This window comes from Podarcis erhardii (genome assembly GCF_964252035.2).
Source record: "Podarcis erhardii genome assembly, chromosome: 2".
Taxonomy (NCBI): Eukaryota; Metazoa; Chordata; class Lepidosauria; order Squamata; family Lacertidae; genus Podarcis; species Podarcis erhardii.
Window position 1 is genome coordinate 105,935,020 of NC_138498.1, and position 27,822 is coordinate 105,962,841.

At 43.9% G+C, this 27,822-nt stretch overlaps 2 protein-coding genes across 7 annotated transcripts in view; one reads left to right on the plus strand and one right to left on the minus strand.

The window, feature by feature from the left end:
- Positions 1-4,299: 4,299 nt before the first annotated feature.
- PDHB (pyruvate dehydrogenase E1 subunit beta) lies at positions 4,300-14,162 on the plus strand. Its single transcript, XM_081853727.1, has 9 exons — positions 4,300-4,457; positions 6,320-6,427; positions 6,527-6,589; positions 6,749-6,784; positions 6,903-7,188; positions 9,573-9,683; positions 11,150-11,241; positions 12,160-12,301; positions 13,637-14,162. Exons 1-9 carry the CDS (start codon positions 4,338-4,340, stop codon positions 13,780-13,782), a joined length of 1,104 nt encoding a protein of 367 aa, XP_081709853.1. The 5' UTR covers positions 4,300-4,337; the 3' UTR covers positions 13,783-14,162.
- A 243-nt stretch (positions 14,163-14,405) lies between these two features.
- PXK (PX domain containing serine/threonine kinase like) overlaps positions 14,406-27,822 on the minus strand; it is a 50,794-nt gene continuing 37,377 nt past the window's right edge. Inside the window, exons 16-18 of one of the 6 annotated variants that reach the window (XM_081853121.1) lie at positions 26,954-27,023; positions 23,713-23,772; positions 14,406-15,486 (exon numbers count right to left, since the gene is read on the minus strand). In XM_081853121.1, coding sequence (XP_081709247.1) covers positions 15,281-15,486; positions 23,713-23,772; positions 26,954-27,023 — 336 coding nt within the window. In that variant the 3' untranslated portion in view covers positions 14,406-15,280. Of the gene's footprint in view, positions 15,487-21,443; positions 21,476-23,712; positions 23,776-26,953; positions 27,024-27,822 lie in introns of those variants that run through there. The other 5 variants (XM_081853122.1, XM_081853119.1, XM_081853120.1 and 2 more) reach the window with 5 other exon arrangements.

Here is a 27,822-nt window from a genome sequence, read left to right on the forward strand (position 1 = left end):
TCCATGCACATTGCCCAGGCTTGTACCCCAGGGAGGTCACTTTGGTGTTGCTAAAGCAGTGGTTTGAATCCACAAACACACACCCCAGACAGATGTTAACAACAAATTATACCTGGCCTTTTCCCTCGGCCTGGGGGGGGGGGCATTAAAAAAAAACTGAACATTGATGGAATTAAAATTATATACCTTTACAAAATTATTAAAGCCATACCAAAAATTACAGAAAAGCAGCACTGCTCCAGCCCTTTCATTAAAGGCAGTCAGTTTCTGTTGGAACGAGAAAGTATTCGCCTGCAGGCAGAAGGACAAGGAGGGAGCCAGTCTTAACTTCTAAACCCTTCATTCATCTAGCTCATCCTTCACACTTTTGAGAATAAGTATCTTTGATAGGGCTGCTCATAAATGCTTGAATAGACATTAGGGGCTTAAATGCAAGGGTTGGGAACCTTTAGCACTCCAGGTATGCTGAACTAGAACTCCCATCAACCCCAGTAAGCTTGGCCAATGGGCAAGGATGGTGGGAGCTGTAGTTCAGCAGCATTCTGGTGGGCATCCATCAGTCTTGGGTTGACGATGGAGCAGTGCACCTTTGGGGGTGGAGTTACAGCGCCTCCTGTGTCTGTAGAGACCAATACAGCAGAGACATGTTGTGTTGCAGGTGGGGCAGATGAAGGTGTCCGATTGCGCTGTTGCAGGTGTACCATGGCATTTCTTCTTTCTGCGCTCCTCCCAGTGGTCATTCCTCCTTCTGGTCACTGCTGGTCAGCAACATTGTTGATTTCTTAAACAGAGGGCCAAAGATTCTCCCAGCTTTGGGCCACTGATTTAAGCCTGAGGATGAAATTCTATGCACACTTACCTGGGAGTAGGCTCACCCTCTGAGGCCCTAATCTTTAGACATACCCATCTGAATACTTTATCTTGCCCTCCTTCCAAGGAGCTCAGTGCAGTGTACAAGATCCTCTCGCCACCCATTAAGCCCTCAACAATGCTGAGACCTAGCTTGGGCTGAGAGATAAGAGACTGGCCCAATATCACCTACTGAGCTTCATGGCTGAGTAGGAATTTGAAGCTTAGGCCCTCTGGCCCTGATTTGGAATGTTAACCATTTTGTCAAACAGGCTCTGCATTGATTTGTAGTAACTCAGATGTAACTTGTAATATACAGTATATATTTCCACAAGTGGGAGAGATGGAAAGCAGGCCTCATTCCATCAGTTTTGCTGAAAGTCCAGTTCCTTATCCCTGAACTATGCAAGCTTGTCATTATAAAAACAATTACTTAAGGATTGCCTGAATATGATTTTCACTCCTTATCCCTTTCCCCTTTTGTGTAATGGGGATTTTTTTTTTTTTTTTGGTTGTAAGCCTGTGGGCAGGGACTGTCTTGTTTAAATTGGTTGTATGTGAGCCTCTCTGAGAACTTTTGTTTTTGTTTTATTTTTGCTAAGGACTAGGGGGCAAATGCTCTAAATAAATAAATAGCTGACTCTGCCACAAATTGGCAATGTGCCCTGCTCCAGCCCAGGGAAAAAAGAAATGGGGAAAAGTAGATCCTACAAGCCTTCAATCTGCCCATGCCTATTTTATGCCACTAGAATGTTACCATTTTCAAATACACAGTGAGTGGCATCTATAATTTTAGTTAACATGTGAGTTTATATTTAGCTAATAACCTCTCCAATAAGGTCATTGCAATTTGCTCTTCGAGTATTACGTGTTCACAATATGTACAAATTGCACTTGACTATTAGCTGTGCTAATGAGCCCACTTAGAATAATCTAATCATTAGCTATTTGCATGCCTTAAAAAAAAGTTATTTCAGCTGCTTTCCTCTTCCTTTCCTTCCCCCTTTCAAGCCAAATTCAAAAGATAAAAATGAAGTCACTGCTCCTTTCGACTGGATAATGCAAAATTCTAACATACATTTCCAAAAAAGAAAGCACGCCAACCAACCAGCCTCAAAATTGACTGTTATTTAAACTCATGATAATTTATTGAGTCTCACAGTAAACTCTTATTGAAAAAGGGTTAGGCATTAAGTCCTATGACGTGTTTTTCATTCAGTTGCTTCAAAACGTAATAACTACATTTTCACTGTCTGAAAGCTCTCTTGTTCTGGCGTCTTAATTGGTGCTCAGATTTATCTTTCTGCATAGTCCCACTGTTTTCAAAGGTCCACAGCCCACTCGAATGCATTTTTACACAGAAATAAGTCCCCTGTGTACAGTAGGATTTAGTTCCAAATGGCTGTGCACAGGATTGCAGCAAGCTTTCTTCTGTGCCTAAAGAGGAACTACTTGAGAATGTGAGGGTGTCACTCTGAACAGACAGCATAAGGTGGCTCCTGGTGTAAGAAGTCACCAAGCAACAGCCCAGCAGAGAGCCTGCCACCAACCGGAGAGCCCTTTTGAATTGATAGGTGCATGAATGATCCACCCTGATGTAATGTTAACACTCTGCAAGATAGTTCTGCTCAGAAACCTATGATAGTTACAAGTATTCAGTACTTCAAATCTTCTACATTGTTGTTGACTCTTTGTATGGTTGCATTTTTTTATTTATGAATAGTCTCTTGTGGATTCCCATGGAACATGCTGTTTTTCCCCATTTTATTCCTTTAATGAGTATTTTGAAAGGTCTTTTAAAAATGTGGGGTTTCTGGTTTAGAAAAAAATCAGAGACAGAAAAAGAAGACTTTCCTTACCAGCATATTTATTTTAATTTTTCTCATGTTTTTTCTTGTGATGTGTCAACTGCAGGCCACCTATGCCTCGGGAGATGTGAAACAATGAATGGAATGTGGATTTTGTGCAAATTTCCTGTGTCAGCAGTGTATCTAGTCTCTTGGCTGGTGAACTGGGCTGGTTTGGCTTCTTTAAAAGTTGATGCTGTTTTCTAGCAACACCACTGATTGCCTGAAAATAACAATAGAATGTGGGTTCTTTAGAAATATTGTAGTTTAACACATCATTCCCATCTTACTTAGTTGTAATGTTGTCCTTGGAAGTAGACACTCCGAAGTGTTTTTCTGGAACAGTTTATTGCCTGGAACAGGTGGTTTATGGGTGTGAGGGTGTTAATAAAAGTATAACACAGAGGCAGTTTCAGTTCTGAAATACGTGTCATTCTCAAGTGTAAACCACTCTGATCTTCAGATGAAGGGCAGTACTGTACAGAAATCTCATAAATAATAATACTAAAATGTCTCTAACATAACACTTCCAGCTGTTTTACCAAGGGGTTGTTGGGTCTGGTTTTGTTCCATTCCAGCTTTTGGCTTGTACCCTGTCTAATACAAAGAGCCTGCAGGATCAGACCAAAGGCCCTTCTTCGTCCAACACCCTGTTCTTACAGTGACTAACCGGTTGTCTATGGGGAAAACCCACAGCAGGACACAAGCACCTTCTCCCACAGCAAATTGTGTTCAGAAGATGCATGTTGCCTCTGACTCTGGAGGCTACAGCTATTGATGACCATATCCTCATTTATCTAATCCCTTAAAGCCACTCAAGGTTTTGGCCATCACTACATCTTGTGGTAACCAACGGTGAAGAAATATGTGGCCTTTAGTCTGTTCTGAATCTCTCATAAATCACCCATTCACACACACATATATATAACCTACTTAAATACATGGAAACTAACCCCACCCCACTGCCAGGGCCCTTTAATAGGGTCACATCAAAACTTTTGCAGACACAGGCAAGCTGCATCAGGGGAAGAAATTTCAGATACTTCAAAGGCTTTCAGGCAGCCACTGTGGTGCAGTGGTTACTAGACCAGGGCTTGGAAGAGCAGGATTCAAATCCCTTTTCTCAGCGATGACCTCGGGCCAGTCACCATCTCTCAACTTAAACTACCTCAAGTGTTGTTGTGAGGATAGATAGATATTTATTTAGTTTATTATTTATATTAATTATTTATTTAAAATGGGGAGGGGAAAGAACCATGTACTCTAGCTTGTGCTCCTTGGGAGTAAAGGCGGGATATAAATGTGATAAATAAACAAGGCTTCTCAGTTAATTAGTTCCTAGCCCGGGCTTAATGAAGCTGCTACCAACGTCACCCATGAAGCGCACGGATTGACGCAACGAGCCGTCCATCAAACGGCAGGGCCCGCCTCGGCTTGATAGGTCGAGTCGAGCCAATAGGCGCCAGCGTTCTCAACTCATGGCGGAAGTGAGGCACGAAGCAGCGTCACGGAAGGACGCACCCCTGCCCCGTGCTGCTTTCTCGTTGCTAGGCGACGACGACGACGGCGAACGAGGCTGGCCTAGGGCGCGCCGCGTAAGGGTTACGCTGAGCCTCGCGCAGGGTTGAGGGCACATCCAAGATGGCGGCGGCAGCGGGGCCACTGCGGGGTCTGGTGCGCTGCTCGCAGCTGGCGGCGGCCGGGCGCTTCGGCGGACTTCCGCGGCGGCGCTTCCACGGCTCTGCGGCTGCCGCTGCTCAGGTACGGGCGCTCGTGAGGGAGCGGGGACCGAGGCGACCTTCGGGGCAAGGTTATAGCGGAGCAGTTGCTGCTGCAGCAAAGCAGAGGTCGCATCCCTTTCTGTAGCCGGACAGAATTATTCTAATATATTTGTTTATACGTCGCCTGCCCGCCGCCCCACGCTCGGCTTTAGCGCTTGAAACGGAAGGTCCTCTTTCTCCCGGGGGCGCCTTGGCATCCCAGCCTTGAAAGGCAGAAAAGGACACTCTGCACCTGCTCAGAGACACTGTTGCCCCTTTTACGACTACACGCTCTCTGACGTCCTCTTCTTCCCGCCCCGGTAAATACTATTGAAGCTACTGGGGAAAGCCTGAGCTCTGGCATATCCTCACATCCTTCCTCTTGATTGCAGTCATAATATAATAATTATAATTATAATTATTTATTATTTATACCCCGCCCATCTGGCTGGGTTTCCCCAGCCACTCTGAGCTGAATATTAACTGAATATTAAAAACATGATAAAGCATCAAACATTAAAAACTTTCCTAAACAGGGCTGCCTTCGGATGTCTTCTAAAAATCAGATTTATTTCCTTGACATCTGGTGGGAGGGTATTCACAGGGCGGGCGCCACTACTGAGAAGGCCCTCTGCCTGGTTTATTATTGTTATTGTATTTATTTATAATGATGGCTTAGCGTAAAATTAGAAACAGTTTACATTACTGTTCAGGTGTGGGGATGAGGTTTTGAAGTAGAGAACGGAGTGAGCGTCTTTGGGGCAGGTTTTGAAATTATACATGGGGAAAAGAAGAAAGAAATGGTGGTGGGAAAGGGGTATGTATGTGCTTGTATTCACAAATCTCTTTTTCTAGGAAGCTCTATTGCTGTTTCCATATTGTATCCTTATCTGTTTATGAATTTAATGTGCACTCGTGTACAAATTCAGTCTTCTCCGATCTCGTAATCATGTTGGTGTAGCGTGCAAAAATGTTAACATGTCTCAAGGGGCAAAACAACCCATCAGTTAGCCTTCAGCTTGAATTTCCTGAAGCCGGTCATGCAGCTGTCACACAGCGAGCACCCAGATCCATGCTCAGATTAATCGATTGCTCAGAGTTCATTGACGGGTGAGGGCTCTTGAGAGGAGTCACTGCCAGTGAAAGTAGACAATACTGAGCAAGCACCAGCAGGCAGAATAGGCCTGCTGGCATCACTCTGGAGGCAAAGACCAGGCGATCCCTCGGGGGTTGGACAGAGGGACATTTCTGCACCATCCAACCAACATCCTATGTGGTGCAACAGAGGTTTTCTTTACAAATTTCAGTTAAGCATTGCTACTGCTGACATGGCCATGGGCTGAAATTTGTAAAGAAAACAAAGTTTTACAACAGTCTTCCTTGATCTACAAGGGATGACTTTGATTTGATATTTAAATCACTTACTGATCTCTTTTTGCTGACAGCTTAGCCAAAGGAAATCTGCCTGGCTGTTTAGAATTGCCCTTTAGAATTGACTTAGTGTCAACAGGTATCTCATCTCCAGGAACTGCTGTCAGGATCTAGCCTGGAGCTCACAAATATGCTGTGTCTCTTGGGAACATCCTAGTCAGACAAAACGGAGTTCCACAGAAAATATGAATGTGACCCGAACCCTAACCTTTCCCACTCCTTTCGTGAGATCGTAGGTTAGCCCAAGACATTCAGTTGCTTTCAGCCATGGAAGTTTCCAACTTTCCTCCTTGATTATTGTGGGATTACACTAAAGCAATTTTTTAAAAAAAATAATTAATATCCTAACTTTCTTCCAAAAAGCTCAAGGTTCCTAATAACAAAGAGAAATGGTTTGTGGATTGTGACCTAAATATGTCTTCGCATTAATAGGTGACTGTCCGTGATGCTTTAAACCAGGCCTTAGATGAGGAGCTAGAGAGGGATGAGAAGGTTTTCCTGCTGGGGGAGGAAGTTGCCCAGTATGATGGGGCATACAAGGTAAGAAGATGATGCAGTAATTAGAAGGGCAGCATAATCTGTCCATTTCTTAAAATGTTATAAATAGCAATACCACAACCCTCTTTTTTAAACCTGCAGATTAGCAGAGGCCTTTGGAAGAAATATGGTGATAAGAGGATAATAGATACTCCTATATCAGAGGTATGAATTCATAACACATTTTAATTTTTTCTATTTTAGTATTTAATCCAAAAAAGTGCAAAAAGTCATTTCGTTTTCACGAAATATATTTTCAGATAGTATTGATTTAAATTTTAGTTTTCGTCACACTTTGTTCTTCCTTCCCCCCCCCCCCCCCAGATGGGCTTTACTGGAATTGCTGTAGGAGCTGCCATGGTATGTACCTTCCAAATGTTTATTAAAAAAGCCTCTTAAATACAAAATAGTGCCATTAATTCACCGTTTAAAAAGCAACTTAGGAATGGCTGTTAACATGGCTGCTTTGTCTTCACAGGCTGGCTTGAGACCTGTTTGTGAATTCATGACCTTCAACTTCTCCATGCAAGCTATTGATCAGATTATAAACTCAGCTGCCAAAACCTACTACATGTCTTCAGGTTTGGTACCTGTCCCTATTGTCTTCAGGGGCCCAAACGGAGCCTCGGCAGGTGTTGCAGCCCAGCATTCCCAGTGTTTTGCGTCCTGGTATGGACACTGCCCTGGACTGAAAGTAGTCAGCCCCTGGAATTCGGAGGATGCAAAAGGTCTCCTTAAAGCCGCAATCCGGGATAACAATCCAGGTATATGAAGCCAAGATTTCTGTGCGGGTGTAATGCTAAAGTGTTAGCTTATTGGGTTTACCTGCATTAAACATTTTATGCAGGGCATTGGGTGTCAGAAAGAAATCTAATTTGTGGTGTCTGCATCATGTTGAGTGTCCGATATTTAGCTGGGGTAGGGTGCAGTCTTTCATTCCCTTTGCAGGAGGAGAAGAAAACAGTTTGGGTATCCTTTCAGATACTAGATTAAGGAAACATTTTTGCTTTTTGGATTATTTCCTTTTGCATTTGTTCCAAGAGGCGGGTTGTTCTTAGCTATAAAGTTGTGTGTTTTGCCTTGGAAACCATTATGGCTACAATGTTGTGTACAAAGGTAGCAAACGAACAAAATAATTCCTCCGTTTTAGACAAATTGTTCTTCTATTAGTGTTCCTGCAAGTTGAGCTGAAGTGAGTGTGAGCTGCAGATGTTGCATTTGGAAATAAATCTTTAGCTTTCTCCTCCCCCTTCCAAAAAAAATAATATTGTCATGACCAGGATCCAAAGAGTTGTGCAGCAAGTTCCATGGTAACTCTAGAAGTACCTTTCATAAACAGAAATCTCCCATGGAGCATATCAAACTACTTTAGAAACTGTGGGGAGTTAAACTTAGATTGGGCTCATGTGTGCTGCTGAGGTAAACCTCATCAGTTCTTTGGATCTCAGCCAGTTTATCATTGTGCAGGCCAAAATAGTGTACATTCATTTAAATGCTATGTTTTCAGTTTGGTCAGAATTATGATTTCGTAGCAGTAGTGGAGGGAAGGGACTTCAAAGGACTTTGCATGGGTACCACACCCTTAGAGGCGATTGTAGAGCAATCCTAGCTCTGCCGGGAGAGTAGCAGGACAGAACACAGTGGTCATAACTGAAGCTCTAACACTTAACAGTAGCCCAAGGCAGGGGTGGTGGTTCTGGTGTTGTGTTTACATATTTGGGTTTTGTTTTTTACTGTGCCAGCTTTGGAGTTGGACCAGCATAGGATCCAGTGGGTCCGTGGTTGGCCCAGCTCTGCCTCTGAAACTGAGGGCTTCCTGTTGGCTACTGCCTAAAGGCACAGCACTAGTGATAGCACTTCCCTTCACCAGGCTTTCCATGACTGTAGTGGGGGCCTTTGCAGCAGCAGGGCCCGCACATTGGAGGCCATTGGACTGGGATATCCATTGGATCCCAGTCCCCTCCAGCAGTGCAGCTCATGGATTAGGACTTCAGGTACAGGAGGTTAAAAGGTAAAGGGACCCCTGACCAGTCGTGACCGACTTTGGGGTTGCAGCGCTCATCTCACTTTATTGGCCGAGGGAGCCAGCATACAGCTTCTGGGTCATGTGGCCAGCATGACTAAGCTGCTTCTGGCGAACCAGAGCAGCGCATGGAAATGCCATTTACCTTCCCGCCAGAGCGGTACCTATTTATCTACTTGCACTTTGACCTGCTTTCGAACTGCTAGGTTGGCAGGAGCAGGGACCGAGCAACGGGAGCTCACCCTGTTGCGGGGATTCGAACCACCGACTTTCTGATTGGCAAGTCCTAGGCTCTGTGGTTTAACCCACAGCGCTACCCACGTCCCATACAGGAGGTTAGATTCCAGTATAGAAAGGTGAAGAAAGCTGTCTGGTGACATAGGTATTCCCATCTACTAATCTAGCGCTGTTCTGGCTTTAAACTTTGAGCAGCTGCTCCCTCAACATTTTTGAAGCATTCTACTTTATCCCAAAGGGTTAAAAACAAATAAAAATGGATGAGCTCAAAGTACTGAGAACTACAGAATTTTATATCCTTTGCTCATTTGGCCAGCTTCAATTTGGAAGAAAGCTTTGCTTGGCTGGTTGTTTTTTTGAAAGCCCTATATTAACTAGATGAGCTACTTCCTCCTCTGAAAGAAAAGTCAGAGCCCAGTTCTTTTTTTTTTCTCTCTCCTAAATTTGTGGCTGTTCATGCTATCAATTCATGCTTTTATCAGCTGATAGGGGTCAGATGACTGCATAAGGTTGGTATTGGAGAGTGAGCTGGGTCATTTCCCCATGCACACATCCCTAACTTCCACTTGAATATTTCAAATTGGTGTCTGCTGCATAATGGATGATGTCAAAATACTTGCATATCTTAGGCATCCTCAGGACTTTGGATCCTGTGTGCCTCACACAGGCTGCTTAAGCCAGGACAAGTTCTCCCTTGGCATGTTGTACCTGCTGGATCAAAACCCAATCCCTTCTCTATAGTACCAAACTTGGAATGTGGGGGTGGTGTTCTCTTCTGACATGTCCTAGGAGTCTTTGACCACAAAACCAATTATTGTGGCTCACCAGAGATTTGGAGAAATGCATCATATAGTTAACATGTACCTATTTCTAAAATTGCCTTTCTAGTTGTAATGTTGGAAAACGAGTTGATGTACGGTGTGCCCTTTGAATTGTCGGAGGAAGTCCTATCAAAGGACTTTGTTGTTCCTATTGGAAAGGCGAAGGTAGAAAAGCAAGGTAAGCAAAACTAGCTGTTTTTACTGAACAAGGCAAGACCCTGCTGTGTTCTTTTACAGAAACACTGTGCTTTCTTCTTAAAATGTGTTTCTTTTGCTTGCAGCACAACCCTTTTATGTGCAAAGCTACCCGGTGTTCTTCCCATTCCAGATGCACATCCATTAATATATATATCCATTCCAGATGCACATACAGCCATATATATATATATATATATATGCTTTCGTAGATTTTCACGGGTACAGGAATGCAGGTTTTGGTGTCCTCGGGTGTCTTCCCGTGTAAAAGTTGGGGTGACCTCGTCGAAACGTCGCCTAGACACCCCAACTTTTACACGGGAAGACACCCGAGGACACCAAAACCTGCATATATATATATATATATATATATATATTTGCTTTCGTAGATTTTCACGGGTACAGGAATGCAGGTTTTGGTGTCCTCGGGTGTCTTCCCGTGTAAAAGTTGGGGTGACCTCGTCGAAACGTCGCCTAGACACCCCAACTTTTACACGGGAAGACACCCGAGGACACCAAAACCTGCATATATATATATATATATATATGTTCTTCTCTGTGAAAGTGCGTGTTTCTCTATACATTGGGATTCAGTGAGAATGCCTTTTTTGTTTTCTCACTACCCAAAAGACCATCCAGAAGTTGAGTTGGCTTTAGAAGAGATTATGCCTTTTTTTGAGGGGACAGTGGTGAAGCTCTTCCTTGACTATAGCACTGTAGGACGATCAGTCACTTCATGTTGTAAGCCCAACCCTCTTTGCCCAGCAGCTTTCTCTGGATTTGTGAGGCATATGCAAATTCCATGGTTTGGAGATTTGTTTGCCACAGGTGGCCTGTCAGTGTCTGAATTCCTTCTGTCTTTCATTGCCGTTCTCCCCGCTCCTTTTATTTTAGAAGGTTAAAAAATCACAGAATGGCAAATTATTTCTTTTGCCTAGTAAACTAGCTTTTTTGAATTCTACTTTTCCTTGCTCTCAATAAGTACACGAGTGCTTGGATATCTCAAGTTTAACAGTAGTAAGAGCACTGTGTTCTGACCTTACTTGGCACTAATATGAATGAGGGTGTTTTCAGTGGCGACTCCACTATTGTGGAACACAATTCTACAGGATATCTGTCCTTGTAGGTTTGAAAAGGCCCCAAAAGACATAACTCTTTACTGCAGCCTTTACTAATTCATGGGATGAGTTGCATAATTACTGTTTTGACCTGGTTTGGGTAATTTTTTATATCTTGCTGGAATAAGGTTTCAAGGTGCATTATTGCATGCTGATAAATGGCTGTAATCATTTACCATTCTATAAAGGATCACAAGCTGTTTGGTTTAAGAGGTTAAAAGAAGTTGACCGGGTGGCGACTGCTAGATAATCTTCTGTTCTTAAGAATATGTCTGCATGCTAAAGTTAACGATGTTGTAATTCTCAATCCTCACCAGCCTGTGTGTTTCAGGAACCCACATTACCTTAGTGTCTCATTCACGACCCGTTGGCCACTGTCTGGAAGCAGCTGCTGTCCTTGCTAAAGACGGGGTGGACTGTGAGGTATGTGTGTGTGTTGTCGTTCCATGAGATTACAATCCACATTGAAGAAACCCTCTTAAGCTTCTACTCCACAGCTAACAAAGTTGTGGCATCGCAGTGTTCTGTAAGCTACTTAATACAGATTGGTTCCACTTTTTTCTTGGCAGTTCTCTTCAGTGAACTTTGCAGAGCTGGGGCAAGTTAGCTACAGGCAGCAGAAGAGAGCAATTGCTTGAATTTCAATTCATCTTGCATGAGTTGGAAAAGGGTTGTGTCAAGTCCAAACTTTGCACTGAGAAGCTGAACTATCTGATATGTATAAATTATACCAATTCACTATATGAAGCTGCCTTATCCCAAGTCAGTTGTTGTCTACTATGACCTCCACCAGCTATCTAAGAACTCAGGTCTATTCTTGGCCCTACAGACCAAATTTTTTTTTTTTCTTCTTTCTAACAAGAGGTCACAGGGCCTTGAACCTGGCACAGTGCCACTGAGCTGTGAATTACTTGATAAAACTTTCAATTTGGGTACAGTTTTAATTAGGTAATACATCTTTTTAAAAGTTATTTTTCCATATAGGTCCTTATTAAAAACTGCAGATCACAGGTGCTGTTTTAAGAGGGATGAGGGTCCCCTATGTGTAAATATGTACAAATTTAATCAACCAGTTGACTTACATGGTGTCCAAGATTTGAGAATACCAGTTGATAGGAATGCCAAATAGGAAGAGGACTGTTGCGTTCATGTCCCGATTGGCCATTGTGAGAACAGGGTGCTGGACTAGATGGGCCTTTAGCTTGATCCATCAGGGCTTTTGTTATTAGACAGGTGATTGCTCCGTTTTTATGCCTGCTTATTTTTCATAACCTGTTTTCTGCTCAGACTAGGCTGAAGTTAATCAGAAATGATCTAAAGCCTGCTCTAATCTCTCTCCAGGTGATAAACCTCCGCACCATTAGGCCAATGGATATCGAAACTATTGAATCCAGTGTCATGAAGACAAATAATCTTGTAACAGTGGAAGGTGGCTGGCCCCAGTTTGGGGTAGGAGCTGAAATTTGTGCCAGGATTATGGAAGGTATTTGGGATTATCTCGTGTCTGGCCTTCTTAAAATACGTAGCTATTTTTTTGAGAAGCTAGAAATTAGATCCACAGTGAGGAACCTCTAGTCTTCCAGGTGGGGCTGGACTGCATCACCCATTATCTGTGACCACTCTTCATGCTAACGGAGGCTGATGGCAAATTCGAGGGCCACAGGCTCCCTCTCCCAAGTTTAGGTCCTTGAATTGAATTTGCTCCAATTCTTTGCCCAAAGGACAATTAGTTAATCTGCTGCAATGCAGGACCATCCCATTTGTAGTAGCAGCCTTCTCTCCCACTTAAAATGTATTCTTAGAGTAGTGGGTCATCCATGAGCCCACAGCTTTCTAAAACCCTACTGTACAAACCCAATGGAGTTTATTGCATTATAGATTGCAGGCAGGCTATTCCACAAACCGCATGGAATAAGCATCTTCTATTCTTCTCCCTACAACTTTCAATGTGCCACCTTGCACTGCTTGGAGGAAAAACGGGCTATAAATGAAACAAACCTACGTGATCTTTGAGCTTGCTGCTCCCTTTACCTGCTGCTGAAAAGCAAGAATAGGTACCGTATTTTTCACTCTATAGGACGCATAGGAGGGGGAGAACGGGGGGGGGGAATCTCCCCCTCTCTGCTCAGCGCTCCCTCAGCAAAGTGGCAGGAGAAACGGAGCCCCTTCCATTTCTCCTCCCGCTTGGCTGAAGGGGCGCTGCGCAGCTAAAGGAACCCAAAGCCTTTGGAGTGCATCGCGAGGTCCCGCTGCACTCCAGAGGCTTCAGGGATAGCCACCTGAAGCCTTTGGAGTGCAGCAGGAACTCGCGCTGCGCTCCAAAGGCTTCGGGTTCCTTTCGTTGAAGCTAGGAGAGTCTGCACTCCGGAGGCTTCGCATTGCTTTCGGTGAAGCCTGGAGAACGAGAGGGGTCGGTGCGCACCGACCCCTCTTGCTCTCCAGGCTTCAGCGAAAGCAATGCGAAGCCTCCGGAGCTCGGAAGGAGTGCTCCCTCTGCGCTTCGGAGGCTTCGTGTTGCTATAGCTGAAGCCAAGGAGTCTGTATTCGCTCCACAGGATGCGCACACATTTCCCCTTCATTTTTGGAGGGGAAACAGTGCGTCCTATAGAGTGAAAAATACGGTACTTTTTCTTAGGCAGGTACTTGAGTAGGTATTTTTGGGTTCACTGTCTCCTCATAGCCCTTTTTCTAAGCTAGAGGCAGTTATCAGTGTGGGCTGTAACCTGTATCACCCCAGCCACTGACTATGCTACCTTATCTTAGTTTGTACTGACTGAGCTTTCTTCAGCTTTTGAGAGATGAACCTTTCTGCTTTCAGGTCCTGCTTTCAACCACCTTGACGCACCCGTCGTGCGTGTCACCGGGGCTGACGTTCCCATGCCTTATGCAAAGATCTTGGAGGAGAACTGCATACCTCAAGTAAAAGACATAATTCTTGCAGTGAAGAAAACGCTAAATATCTAGTTCTGTGTATATGCTGTATGTGGATGTTGTTCTTCTGGAGTTAAAAAAAAAAAGAAGTTTGTGGAATGTATATTGCAAGCAATTGTATACATAGCTGGCCTTGTATAGGATATAGGCCTCTGGCAGGGCAAGAGCAATAACTACATTGTCTGTTGCAAGGCATGTACTCCCTTCCCAAGGGAGATGCAGATGGCCTAAAATTGTAATAATTGTAATTCTCTAAAGAACTCTCGTTGCAAGATGAAGTGTTCTGTTTATCATTGTACACGGTGATCAGGCTTGCTCTGATTAGCAGCTCTAGTGTCTGAGGAACAGTCTCTTGCTGCTCCTGCTCGTTTTGTAACTTACAAGGCTTGGAAATAAAAGTACATTAACAAAAATGGGAGAGGAAAGTATCTTTCTGGTGTGAAATAGCCCAAAATGGAAGCAGCCTGTGAGGAAACATTTGATGCAGGCTGAACTGTCTTCTTTCAGAAATTAGTGCATATTAATGTAAGGCTGAAGGTGCTGCAAAGTATCTTTGCCAAAACCGCATAGATAAATGGAATTTTAAAGCTTCAAGACATTCACATTTTTCACCACAGACGTGGTAATTAACATTAAAGTGTGTTCCCCTCCCAGCATTATTGAAATTCCATTAACATTTATTTTAATAAAAATATGACTGAATAATATAATAGGTTACATGAAATCTTATACACAATGACACTCTGCATAGTAACAAACACTGGTGTATACTCGACTTTAAAAATCTAGCGATAATCCTTTAAAGTGCAATTTAAGAGTTTGAGCAAATCAAGAAGGGCATCTTTTCACTAACATTAAATTATGGAGCTCTTTTGTTAACACCCACTTCAACAACACATCTCACACTGCTGTAGATTTTGGTTTGATGGAAACGCCCTACAACTCCCAATTTAAGTGTAACACAAGCTCATTACAAAACTTAACTTGCTTTAAAGCAGAGCCATCTTAGGTTAACAGGTCTTTCAATATATTAAGAGTAAGGCTCAGGACTTTACAGACCAGAGAAGAAAGGGAGACCAAGCCTTAAATCTCTCACCAGTGTTAACTTTCAGACTGAGTGAATGTTTAGCATAATTAAAGCTAATTCAATGCATCGAATCTTGATGTACCGGGTTTTAAACTTTCAGAAGCAGGTCTCAGAAAATGAACTGCTGTTGTCGAGCTATTTCTATTCTATTAGAAGGAATACAACATAGCCAAAAACAAGATCCCACCCCCCCTAAAAGAAGGAGGGTTCCTTTAAACCAGAATCGACACTTCACCCTCCGAAAGGGCAAAGCAATTTGACACGGTACTGCTACTCAGTTAAGAGATTGTGCTGGGGGGGGGGGAGTGGGGAGGAGCTTGAAATGGCTCTAAACAAGCAGCTGTAAAACAAGACGCCACCAGGCAGTGGCTATATCAAATAGTTATTTAAGATTTGTTCCTAGAACACAAGGAATACCCCAAGCTTGGGTCAGTATGAACAGTTTCAGCTGATTCTAGGAGCACTGTAGTCACAAGTTTCTGTTTTCTTCAGACCTCCTTTCTGGAAATTCTGAATTGAGCTGAGTAAGGCGCCCCGGCTTGTGCTGTTGACAGGCCGCAGATCAGGCTGCGTTGCCACATCCAAATTAGGAGGAGGAGGGGGAGCTGCTGGCGGCGGCGGCGGCGAAGGAATTGTCGAGGCGCCTGCTGCTGGGAAGATATTAGACGTAACACACTGTCAGAAACCGAAACCCATGAAAGCAAGATAGTGCTGGATAAAATGACACATCTGCGAAAACTGCCCAATGTACAAAAGAAAAGAGTACGGTAGGAAAGCATGCAAAAAAAAAAAAAAAGCCAAGATGATATCAGGTTAAAAAATAATAATTAAAAAATGAACAAGAATACAGGCATACAGGAGAAGGATGAGAATAGATTAAAAGGGCAGGCACGATAAGTAAGTCACACTTAAGATGTTTTATGGTCCTTGCAATGCATGGTCATGTGGACAAGCAAACTGGAAGAGGAAATAATTAGCATTCCGGGTCCAGTTCATAAGCATAAAAGCTGGGCTGTAGACCAGTGATCTATTGCCTACGTCCCGTAGCTTGTGGGATGCAGCCAAACAGCATTGGCTCAGCTTGTGCAAAGCAAGACATTGGCCTTCCAAACGTTATTTCTAGACGCCAAGTAGAGAAGCATTGCAAGGAACATCTGCCTCAAACTGGCCACCACCTAACTCAGTAACACGCTCCATCTTTGAATTTACATGAATGCTGAGTGAAAGCTGGTGCCCGCTTCTCATGCGCAGCTAAGGCAAGGACCACAGTTGTAAGTCTTGCTTAGATAGGCACAGGGTCCTTTTGTGCACTGCACACAATGGCATTTTGGTTCACGGCCCAAAACAGGAACAGGCATTTCTCCCTACGTTATACATTATCCCTGACAAGCACAGCAGTAACAACTTCAGGATTAGCTCTTCCAGGATACGAACAGAGTGCCGTAACAGAGCTAAGAGGCTGCCATAGCTATAATTCTCTTTGGAAAATGGGGTAGAAGTAACTGCAGCTGATAGCCAGAAGGCTAATTTCTTTTTTGGTTTTAATCTACACCGACGATACACCCACCCGCCTCTGAAAATATACCAGCATATCTAGAAATGCAGAACAGCACCCTGGAAAGAGCACAATTAAAAACAACAAAATGTAATTTTTTAATAGGTGCCTGCACTAGTACCTACTCAGGACTTCACTGTTATCACTGGCTTGAAAGACAAAAGTCACTGTATCTTCTTAGTAGCTTGGTACTATGGAGAAAACCCACATAGCAGGGGTGAGGACCCTGTGGCCCTCCAGATGCGGTTGAACTACAGTTATCCCTGAGCATTGACCACGCTGGCTGGGTTGATAGGGAGTTGGGAGCCCAACTTCTAAAAAGGCCACGGGTTTCCCACCACTGCCATATAAAGGTTGAATTGCAAAAGAGTTCACATGGGGTTGCTCTCCAGCATTTCTGCCCCAATCCACTGCTGAAGTCAAAGAGAAGAACGCACGTGGAAGACTCTTGAGTTTGCTTGATATTAAGCGGTTTCAGGAATTCCTACAGGAGGTAGACCAGGTCCTCCTCCTAGCAATCACACATTTGTTGGATTGCTCTTATCTTCTCCATGGATGTAATAAAATGATTTATCAAATACAGTCATACTTCGGGTTTGAGACGCTTCAGGTTGCAATTTTTCGGGTTATGGACCGCCGAAACCCGGAAGTACTGGAACGGGTTACTTCTGGGTTTCGGTGGTCGCGCATGCGCAGAAGCACCAAATTGCAACCCGCGTGTGTGCAGACGTGGGTTGCGAACGTGCATCCCACACGGATCAGGTTCGCAACCCGAGCGTCCACTGTATTATGATTGTCAGAATAAAAGATGTTTGAAAAGCCAGATTTTTTATGGATATGGGAAACTAAAGGTAACCAAACTCAGAGGTAAAGGTAAAGGGACCCCTGACCATTAGGTCCAGTCGTGACTGACTCTGGGGTTGTGGCGCTCATCTCGCTTTATTGGCCGAGGGAGCTGGTGTACAGCTTCCGGATCATGTGGCCAGCATGACTAAGCCGCTTCTGGTGAACCTGAGTAGCGCACGGAAACGCCATTTACCTTCCCACCGGAGCAGTACCTACTTATCTACTTACACTCTGACGTGCTTTCGAACTGCTAGGTTGACAGGAGCAGGGACTGAGCAACAGGAGCTCACCCCGTCGCGGGGATTCGAACCGCCGACCTTGTCATCGGCAAGTCCTAGGCTCTGTGGTTTAACCCACAGCGCCACCCGCGTCCTGGACCAAACTAGACTACAGGTAAACAGAACACCCTGGCAGCTAAAGTCCTTTCCCACAGAGCAGGTAACCCCTAGGCAAGTGCAGAGGGCGACAGTGAAAAGGCTTTAGCAGGTTAGAGGTAGCCTGCAAGCCAAGATCAACTTTCCACACCCAACACAGCTGCTGACAACGTTGTACAACACGCTGTGTACATTTGGACCACAACAGCACCCAAACCCAAATCCTGCCTAAAATGTTGGCAGAGCTGCTGCTTATGACAGCAGGCATGGAGAAGCAGCACTGTATTAAGGTCCTTCTCCCAGGTGCAATCGCTTTTTCATCGTCCTGCTCCTTTTAGGAGACAAAAGCCAGCCTGACAGTCCCTATCTCACAGCACATCAGCTTAAAACCAGAGAAGCCACATGTAGGCACCATCTTTGACATGCTAATGGCAGCGAGGGATGTGGTTTCAAATTCTTCATAGAGAAATCCTTTTGAAACACTTTCTCCAGCAACAATATTTCTAAATGCTTTGATTCAGTTGATAATCAGTTTAATGCTTTGGGGGGTGGGAGGGAATGAGCTCAGAGAGAACCGAAGAAGGCTGCAGGAAAGAAAATGTACAGTATGGCGAAAAATGCATGATGGGGTGACAAAGGAAGAACATGGGGAGAAACAGCAGCATGCTACCAGCTGAGCACAATCAAGCAGCAAATACATATTGAGTTTATTTAAAACAAAAAACAGCATCCTAAACAAGCACATACAGGTTTGTCTTTCAACCATCCCTGAGACATCTAAACACAGTAGGTTGCGAAGACGAGTAACATTCAACCAACCAAGTGAAAGGAGGTGGTATAAAAAGCTAGATACATATAGGTAAAAATGCACCGACCGTAAGAACCAACTGAGAATGCAAAATTAGTTGCAGGATGCTAGGAACAAAAGATCAAAAGCAAAAGGATGCCAAGGCGCATTGCTTGCAGATGAAAATGCCAACAGATGAAAATGCCAACAGTCCAATGAAAGGCAGCTTTCTACACTTAGGAATTCACAAAGTCCCACCCTCAGTTACAAGAAATAGTACTTGGACTTTTACACTGAGTACTTATGTTGCTTCACTGAACATAATTTTGAAAAAAAAAAATCCAGTTAGAGACTCTCTGGCCTCAATTTGTCTTTTCAGATAGCAAATAGGGGATGGAGCGGGGTGATCCAAACATTCTTCTTCCAGCTTGCATGTCTGTTAGAATTAAATACTCCTAATTCTTGTTGACTTTACTCCCGACTTCTGTTTCACTAGGGAATTCTGAGTGGGGTCTTGCTGCACCAGTGTCAAAAGTGCCCATAATACCCATTTAAGAAGGTGCAAAGACCACTCCCTCCCCACTTTCTCTTAAAAGCATATACACCCAACTTCTATAGCAGAAATGATTTCCTCCATGTGGAGGAATTACATTACTCAGGCAATACAAACCATCACTCATAAAAATCTCCACTTGAATTCCTAGAATTTCCTCCTTTGTTCTTTTACACACTACTCATATGAGCAGACTACCGTATTTTTCGCTCTATAGGACACACTTTTTCCCCTTCAAAAATAAAGGGGAAGTGTGTGTGCATCCTATGGAGCAAAGAATCCATAGCCCCGCGACCCTCTCCCAGCTGGAGAGGTGACGCGCGGCTATGGCAGGAGCCTCTCCGCTGTGCGCCCCGACCCCTCTCCCTCTCCAGGCTTCCAAGGTAGCCGCCTGAAGGCAACTGAACGCACCTTAAACGGCACCTTGTTTAAGAGGGGGAAATTCTCCCCCTCTCTGCACAGCGCCTCCTGCCGCTTTGCTGAAGGGGCGCTGGGCAGAGAGGGGGAGAATTTTTTTTTCTTGTTCTCCCCCCTCTAAAACAAGGTGCGTCCTATTGTCCAGTGCGTCCTATACTGCGAAAAAAAATGGTAATTGCTCAATCTGTTAAATCTGCAGATATTGCCATTTGCTGTTCCTCCTTTTTTTTATTAAGCAGTATTTCACTTGGAAGAATATGTTGATTGGCAAAAGCAGAGGAATTGTAATACTGGCTAGGAGGTCTGGTACGTTCAGCAGAATTTCTGTTCCACTAAACTCCCTAAAATCAAGCATTTGCCCAAACACACCGCTATGATTTAACAAACAACTATTTGATGAAACAGCAATCTTCAGCCAATTCAACCCACATCTATTAAGTAAAGCAGGCATCCCCAAACTCAGCCCTCCAGACGTTTTGGGACTACAACTGCTATCATCCCTAGCTAACAGGACCAGTAGTCAGGGATGATGGGAATTGTAGTCCCAAAACATCTGGAGGGCCGAGTTTGGGGATGCCTGAACTAAAGCCTTAACGGCTTATTAAAATTTGCCCCGTTATAAATATAGGACTAAAATGGAAGGGCAAACTAGCCACACTCCCTAGCATCAAAGATGATGATAAAAGAACCTAATGATGTTCTTTATCTTTCTAGTTTGCATCCAATAATTTGCAGATTCCCTCCCCCCCCCCATTCCAGCATGAAAGATTACCGCATTTATGCGAATCTAATGCACCATCAAATCTAACCCACACTTCAATTTTCAAAACCTTGAAACCAATAAAGTATTTGCTGGCGAATGTAAATGTGCCATCAAATCTAATGTGCACCCTAATTTTCACAATGTAATTTGGCCATAAAAGGTATGCATGACATTCATGTAAATACGGTAATTACAGCTAACTGAAGCCAACAGCACCTAGCTAAAAAACCAAGGCTACTGTGTCTTTTTCCATCTATACCATCAATAAAGCCAGCTCAGTTCACACCTGTTCATGCTTAAGCTATTTTAGCTCTAGAGAAATCTCTGTGTGTAACATCTCCCACTACCGCATTCCGGGCAGGGTGGGGAAGAACAAGACAGGTGGATAGGAAAGGATCTCTACTAGTGGAATATCACCACTCCTGCCCTTGCCAACAAATCATGCGCTGTTATGGAAGACAGCGAGGAAATCTCTGGTCTCCAGATGTTGCTAGCCTCAGCCAGCTTGGCCAATGGAAAGGGATGGTGGGAAGTGTTGCTCAGCAATTTCTGTAGGACCAGATTCCCCATCCTTGTTCTATAGAATATCCCCACAGCACTAAGAGGCTGCTCAGGGTCAGCTCGCTGGCTACTAAAACATGAGCAGCCCATTCTCACGTGACATAATTCATGTTACCATTGAAGGGCAACTGATTACTGCCTACAATCTCTCCTGGAACTGTAGATAGTGATCCAAGGTCAACTAACGAGTCTCATGGCTGAGAGGTGATTTGAACCTGGCCAAGGCACTCCAGCTGCCTACTTGACTACATCGGCTCACAAATTTATTTCAATTTAGGTAACACTTTTACCATTATGGAGATAAATTGGGGGGGGGGGGGTCTGCTAGCACCAAAATATACTGGACTGCCTCTTGCAATTCACCTACTCTTGTGCTTGTCATTTTGTGGTGTGTGTGTCCTTCAGGGGCCAGTTCTTATTTTCCTTCATGCCTCCTTCCCTTACAATTCCTTGAGTGTCTCCCTGTATTACATATTTCAAAAGGCTGCAAAGGAAAATATTCTTTTCTTAACTGCTAACAGCGAAGAGTACCTCTTTGCCCTTTCATCAATGTCTTCGTAGAGATATGGATACTGTGGTTTGGACATTATAAAGAAAAAAATGTTTAAAAAGCAATCATCCAGCTAAAAGCTGAAGAGAGATGGCAAAGCGTGTTTCGGTTTGTTTTTAACGCACAGTTCACCACAATAACTTGTGAATAATGCTTTCCATTTTGGGTAAACATCTTTAAACATCAACATCAGATTACTTTACCAAGAATTCACGTTCAAAATGGCGCATGCTCTATTGAAGACAGCGGAAAGGAAAGAGAGAGAGAGGGAAAGAAAGAAAGAAAAGAGACAGGAAAAAGAGCACAAACAGTCAGTATTCTGATGTTAAGAGGGCTATTCAACAACAATAAGGAGATACAGACATCCGTTATTAAATACAGTTATGAACACAATGGTTAGACAAACTGGCCTGCTGACATGTTTTTCTATGGCTTTAAACTGGGGTTCCCAAACTGTGGTCCATGGACCACCGGTGCTGTCTGCAAGCTTCATTTAGGTGGTTCATGGCCTGTCTGTGAAGAGTGACAGCAGCAGAGGCAGCGGTGAACCTCTGTCACCCTTAGAACCCAGTGATCGACCCAGAGGGTGAGTTAGGTGGACCAGAAGTGATATTGGGCGGAAGCGCTTGAAAGGACTGGAGAGGATTAGCAGCTAAATTAATGCAAGGCTATAATTAAGAAGTTTAATATTGGTTCAATGAAAAAAATATCATATAGCATCTAACAAAGTGCCTTATAATTACAACATGCAGAAAAATCATTAAGCGGTCTACCAAGACCCTCAGCAATTTTCACGTGGTTCATGGGCAGGGAGGGAAGGTTTGGGAACCATTGGCCTAGAATGAATTGCCCAGAGATAACAAAACATCCAGATCATAGTACATACACCACATACAAAAACATTCGATTTTTTTCCCCACTTTCGAAGTACTTCAGAGACTGGAGCTGTTTTATAGCGTCAGAAGATTCTCTCCTCTAGCCTGTATTGCTTACTCTGCTTGGCAACAACTTTCCAAGCTCTTAGAAAAAGGCATCTTGCAGTCCTGTTACCTAGGAATATTTAACTGCAGGCGCTAAGGATTGAACCTGTAGCCTTCTGCAAGGCATGTATGTGGTCTATTGAACTATGGACTCCCATATGTCAAGCACTGTGGATAGTAGGTCCCTTTAGACAAGGTATCTTATTCACAATCCTGTCCCCAAAATCTAAGCAGCAGTAATCTCGAAATACATTTTCAAAGTCCATTTGTCTTGTATGGAAGACATCACTAGAAAACGGACCTGAAATGATCCACTACCTTCCAAGGTTAATTCAGCCACTATATATGGATTTAGTAAGCTCGTGACAAAATATCAAAACAAGCAAGCAACTGTGCCCAAATTATATCTACCAAAGGCCTAGAACCACAGAGGTTTGTGTGACGATCAACATCTGCCACTATCTAAATAAATTAAGGAGTAATGTATCCAACCAGGAGGAAGGAAATTCTTTAAGTCATTTCGCTTCTGAGCTGCCACCCACCACACAAACACACAATATGCATTTATTGTGTACTCTGGTGGAAGTCGTTCCAATGGAAAACACACAGTTTAAACCACTCACGTGGCTGTTTCATCCACCACAAGTACACCGTTGAGTTATCAGCTGCTCAATCAGGGCTTTTTAAAAATGCCAATTTGTATTATTCTATTAAGAAAACGCACTACTCAGGATGCCTAGCAATGTGTATGTCTTGTAATCTGAAAGTGGAGCAAGCGCTTTTTCAAACTGTTAAAAGGTCCAAGGGGGTGACACATAGACATGTAGTGAGACGGTTGCTCGTGCAGCACAGGCAAACACCCAAAGGGCCCAAACGTATGGTGGACCCAAGTAGTTTAGAGACAGCACAAAAAAGTTCTCTGATTTCCCTTCCTGCCCCTTCCATGTGAAAGAAACCCACTTAGGGGGCTTTGACTGAAGCCTGCAAAATCCTAAGACAGGATAAAGGAAAACTTGAACAAACAGGAAGGAAAGGCACAGTGAAAAAGGCAGACAGAAGAACCCACCACACTGGAAAACAAGGAGGTATTAACCTGAACATATGAATATATCTTATACAGACTATTCTGCTTCGGTGCTTAAATGAAGTCATCTCAATGGGCTAGGAATAACTTAGGTTTAGCACCAGCAAAGGGACCAAGCAAGCAGGATTAAAGGAAGTACAAACTATGAAGCACGGCGTCATCAAGTAATTCACGTTTATGCTAATAAAACAAGAGGGCTGAAAACAGTTTGCCAGATTCAAAGAAGAAACACAAAATCTGAACTCTCTTCTATGGTGAAAAGGCAGAATCAAAAAGCTATCAAGATGCGTTTTAAGGCAAGTGGTATTATTTCCTGTCTCATAAAGAGCAAAATTAGTCATTCTTCAGCTTGGCAACAAAACCCAAGAGAGAGATGGGCACGCGGCGTGTCGACTCTTTAACTCACCTGCTGTACAAGGTGGAACAGGGGAAGATGGTGATGTCAGAGGTGAACTCGCCCCAGAGCCTGCTGAATAAGAAACATCCAGAGTTGCTAAAAAGGTGCAGTTTCAAAATCCTTTTCACTGCTTAAAATGAGGCTTGCTGAAATAAGCAGCAAACCTACACACACGGGGGGGGGGGGACTGGGCCAACTGCACATTATAGGTTAAATGTGGAGGCACATTTAATGTGACTGGTTTTTTTTTTTTTAAAAAAACCAAGTAATAAATAATAATAGTCAGAGCGGCTAACATCATATAAGTAACACAGTATACATAAAAACAGGCATCAATTCATTAAAATACATCTTAAAATTAATGCAGACAAATTATAATCTGGACAAATGGCAGTTACCAGGTTAAGATTGAGAGCGGTTAATACTCGCCAGGATCAACTGTTTTCAGTGATCATATAAGGACCTGTGAACAGGTTGGGAGGCCTCCTTCATGCTTGTTCTTATACAAAGGAAAATAGGTCAGAGTGCCCCCTGGCCAAAGGCCTGGCGGAACAGCTCCGTCTTGCAGGCTCTGCGGAAAGATGTCAAATCCCACAGGACCCTAGTCTCTTGTGGGAGAGTGTTCCACGAGGCTGGGGCCACAGCCGAAAAGGCCCTGGGCTCTGGTCAAGGCCAGTCTGGGATCTTCAGAGTGTTGTTGTTTGCAGACTGTAAGGTCCTCCATGGGGCATACCAGGAGAGGCAGTTCTGTAGGTACGAGGGTCCCAGGCAGTTTAAAGGTTAAAACCAGCACTTTAAACCTGATCCTGTACTCCACCGGGAGCCAGTGTAGCTGGTATAGGATTGGGTGAATGTGATCTCTCGGAGAGGCAGATACAGTGGGAGACATTCAAGACCACAGCAGGAGGGGAAGGGGAATTTAACTGTTTCATTCTCTGCCACAGTCCATATGAAAATCCCACCTCCCCTCAAACTACTATTAGTATCAGGGGGAAAGCTTCTATTAGCGCCAAGGAGAGCTTTCCTTCCAAAACAAAATAGCAGGCAGGGGTGGGGGTGGGGCAGTCTTTTCCTGTCGGGAAGCAAAAGAATTAAATTTGTCCTCACCTGTCACGGTCCTGACTTTTAAACAAAGAACCACACCGGCAGCTATTTTGTTTTGTTTTTGTTTAAAATAAGCCATGCTGAATGCAAAGACGCATTCAACATGATACAGTTTGGCCCTGTAGCTAAGCTGAGGAACCAGGCAGAATATGAGTGGGTGGGATGCAAACAAGGCCAGGGTGTTCTGTGGTGGGTCAGGCCATGCAGTTTGCAGCAGAGAAGGGCAAACCCTGTGCAAATTTCAATACTCTGTCTGCTTCATAGAGACTAATTCTATCCTTTGGAGCAGTGATCCCACTAGTGCAAACTTGCCTGGAGGGGAATTAAAATTCCAGCAAGAAACTTTACCAACTGTACTCTTAGCTAAACACAAGGGGATTTGCAGGTAGGTTTTGCCAGGTCAGCGGATGTTGTCGGCACCTGGTCATGAACAAGACTGTACACCATGAAAAAGTTCTGGGAAGTAATGAATTACTAAATCCTTGAGAGCCAAACTAGGGGATATGTGGGAGTTGGACAAAATGTCTCCCAGTGCTGGTTTTGTTTTTTTAGAGAGAGTTATGCAGCAGGCAGCAGTGGCCATGGATCAGATCAGATCAGATCAGATCAGAGTGTGTCTGTGTGTATTTAACTCTTGTTCCACAGGCCTATTGTCTGATCAAACCCCTGCTTCTTTTCCTCACACTGGGAAGAAGACACAAGGCCAATTTCATTTTGAAGAACAGCCCAATGGGGAGCACGTTCTACCTCCCAGCCACTGCTCGGATCAAATCCACAGCTTCCCATTGCTCAAGTTCAGGCTTGCCTGTTTTAAAGCAACAAACCCCAATGGGTTTCTTCATGTATCCTCTGTACACAATCTACTTTGGGTCGCTAAGCGCTGCGCAGCAATACACATCTCTCTATGTGGCGAGGCTACCTTATTGATAAGCGACGCTTCCAAAATCTCCCTTGGTGGAATATATTTTATTAGAAGGTCTGCAAAAGTATGCAGAACCTTCTATTAATTTTATTCTAAGGGGAGTACCGTGCTCTATATAGTCATTCTTTATTGTTTAAGTCTCGTTTGGATGTTGCTGTGTTTGAAAACTTAATAAACACATATCTCTCTTTAAAAAAACTAAAAATGCTCTGCTTGGAATGTGTATCAAGGGCCTATTGCCCTTCTCATGCAGGCAGCTTTCCTCCCCTTCCTGGTAAATCAATTGCTAGAAGCAGAAGGGAAATATTGGTTAATTCACATTGAGATGGTGTGCATTTTCCAGCTTTTGGTCTCAGTGTATTAGTCAGGCTCACCATAAGCAAAGGGCTGCTGCCACAAAGGGCTGCCACAGTCAGGGCAAGGGTGTGCCAACCCAAGTGTATGCCAATCCTTGTGCATCTATGGAAAATGGCTTAACAAGGAGATCCTGAGCACTGCGAGTCACTATCCCAGAAAAAGTCCCCCTAGCTCACAGCTCGAGATCTGACAGCCTCGTAGCAATGGCATTGTCAGCATTGTACACACACTTCATTAGACTCCGCAGGAAAAAAATCTTGCTCCAGTGCCTCATATGTCACAACAAGGCTCCTATCTTGGTGTAGTTCATGGGTAGGCAAACTAAGGCCTGGGGGCCGGATCCGACCTAATCACCTTCTAAATCCGGCCCACGGATGGTCAAGAATCAGCGTGTTTTTACATGAGTAGAACGTGTCCTTTTATTTAAAATGCATCTCTGGGTTATTTGTGGGGCCTGCCTGGTGTTTTTACATGAATAGAATGTGTCCTTTTATTTAAAATGCATCTCTGGGTTATTTGTGGGGCCTGCCTGGTGTTTTTACCTGAATAATAATAATTATTATTATTATTATTATTATTATTAATAATAATAATTTATACCCCACCCATCTGGCTGGGTTTCCCCAGCCACTCTGGGCAGCTTCCAACAAAATATTAAAATGCAATAGTCTGTTAAACATTAAAAGCCTCCCTAAACAGGGCTCCCTTCAGATGTCTTATAAAATGCATCTCTGGGTTATTTGTGGGGCATAGGAATTCATTCATTATTATTTTTTCAAAATATAGTCTGGCCCCCCACAAGGTCTGAGGAATAGTGGACCGGCCCCCTGCTGAAAATGTTTGCTGACCCTTGGTGTAGTTAGTTACCTGAATTGTTAGAGTTGCTGTATTTCATCGTTTGTTCCTCTCCACTCTCAAAGGACGAGCGTTTAGACTTCTGCAGGCACAAAAAGGAAGAGATTCAACAGTTCACAAGTGGTTAGCCGATTGCCGTTTCGCAACTCTTTTTCCTAGTTCCCAACAGGCCTGCGGCATTTCACACACATTAACCCTGTGAGAATTAGCATGGCGACTGCATGACAGGCAGCAGCGATGGTGGACAAGTCTTAACTGCAGGGGCCAAGAGCATTTACACAGGGCGCCCAAATCCTCACCAATTACCACCTTTCAGAATACTGCAGGTACAGCTTCAGTGCACAGTGGCAACTGGAGCTCACTACTATTGTCGAAACATGACAACAGTTTCAAAAGGCAGTGTTGAGACCTGGAACTGGAATCTTCCCCTCTTGTTGCGTTAGCTGGGACCGTTCTTCTGACTACCTCAACGTGCTGACGGAGGGGAACAACGTCCTTTAAATGAGCGGAACCTTCCCCTCACCGGTTTAGATTTTTCCCAGGAGAAACTACCGCGAGAAGGAATGATTATCTGGCTTAGAAATGTGCCATCACAGTGGTGGACAAGATGTAGACTGAACCATTAGCATAGTCCTTTGTGCAGGGTAGATTTCAGCCTGTGTTTGTCTCCCGCCAGACAGTCACATTATGAACTTTTGAAGGTAGGATGCACATCAAAGTCTTTTGACATAGACCCATCTCCACAACCACCCACACAGAGTTGGTACAGATCTACCACAAGTTACCACATTGTGAGGTAGTGTACAAAATGCTAGGCTTGGATCAGGAACAGCTGGGTTGAAATCCCCTTAGCCAGGAAGTTTCAGTATAGCTAAAACTTC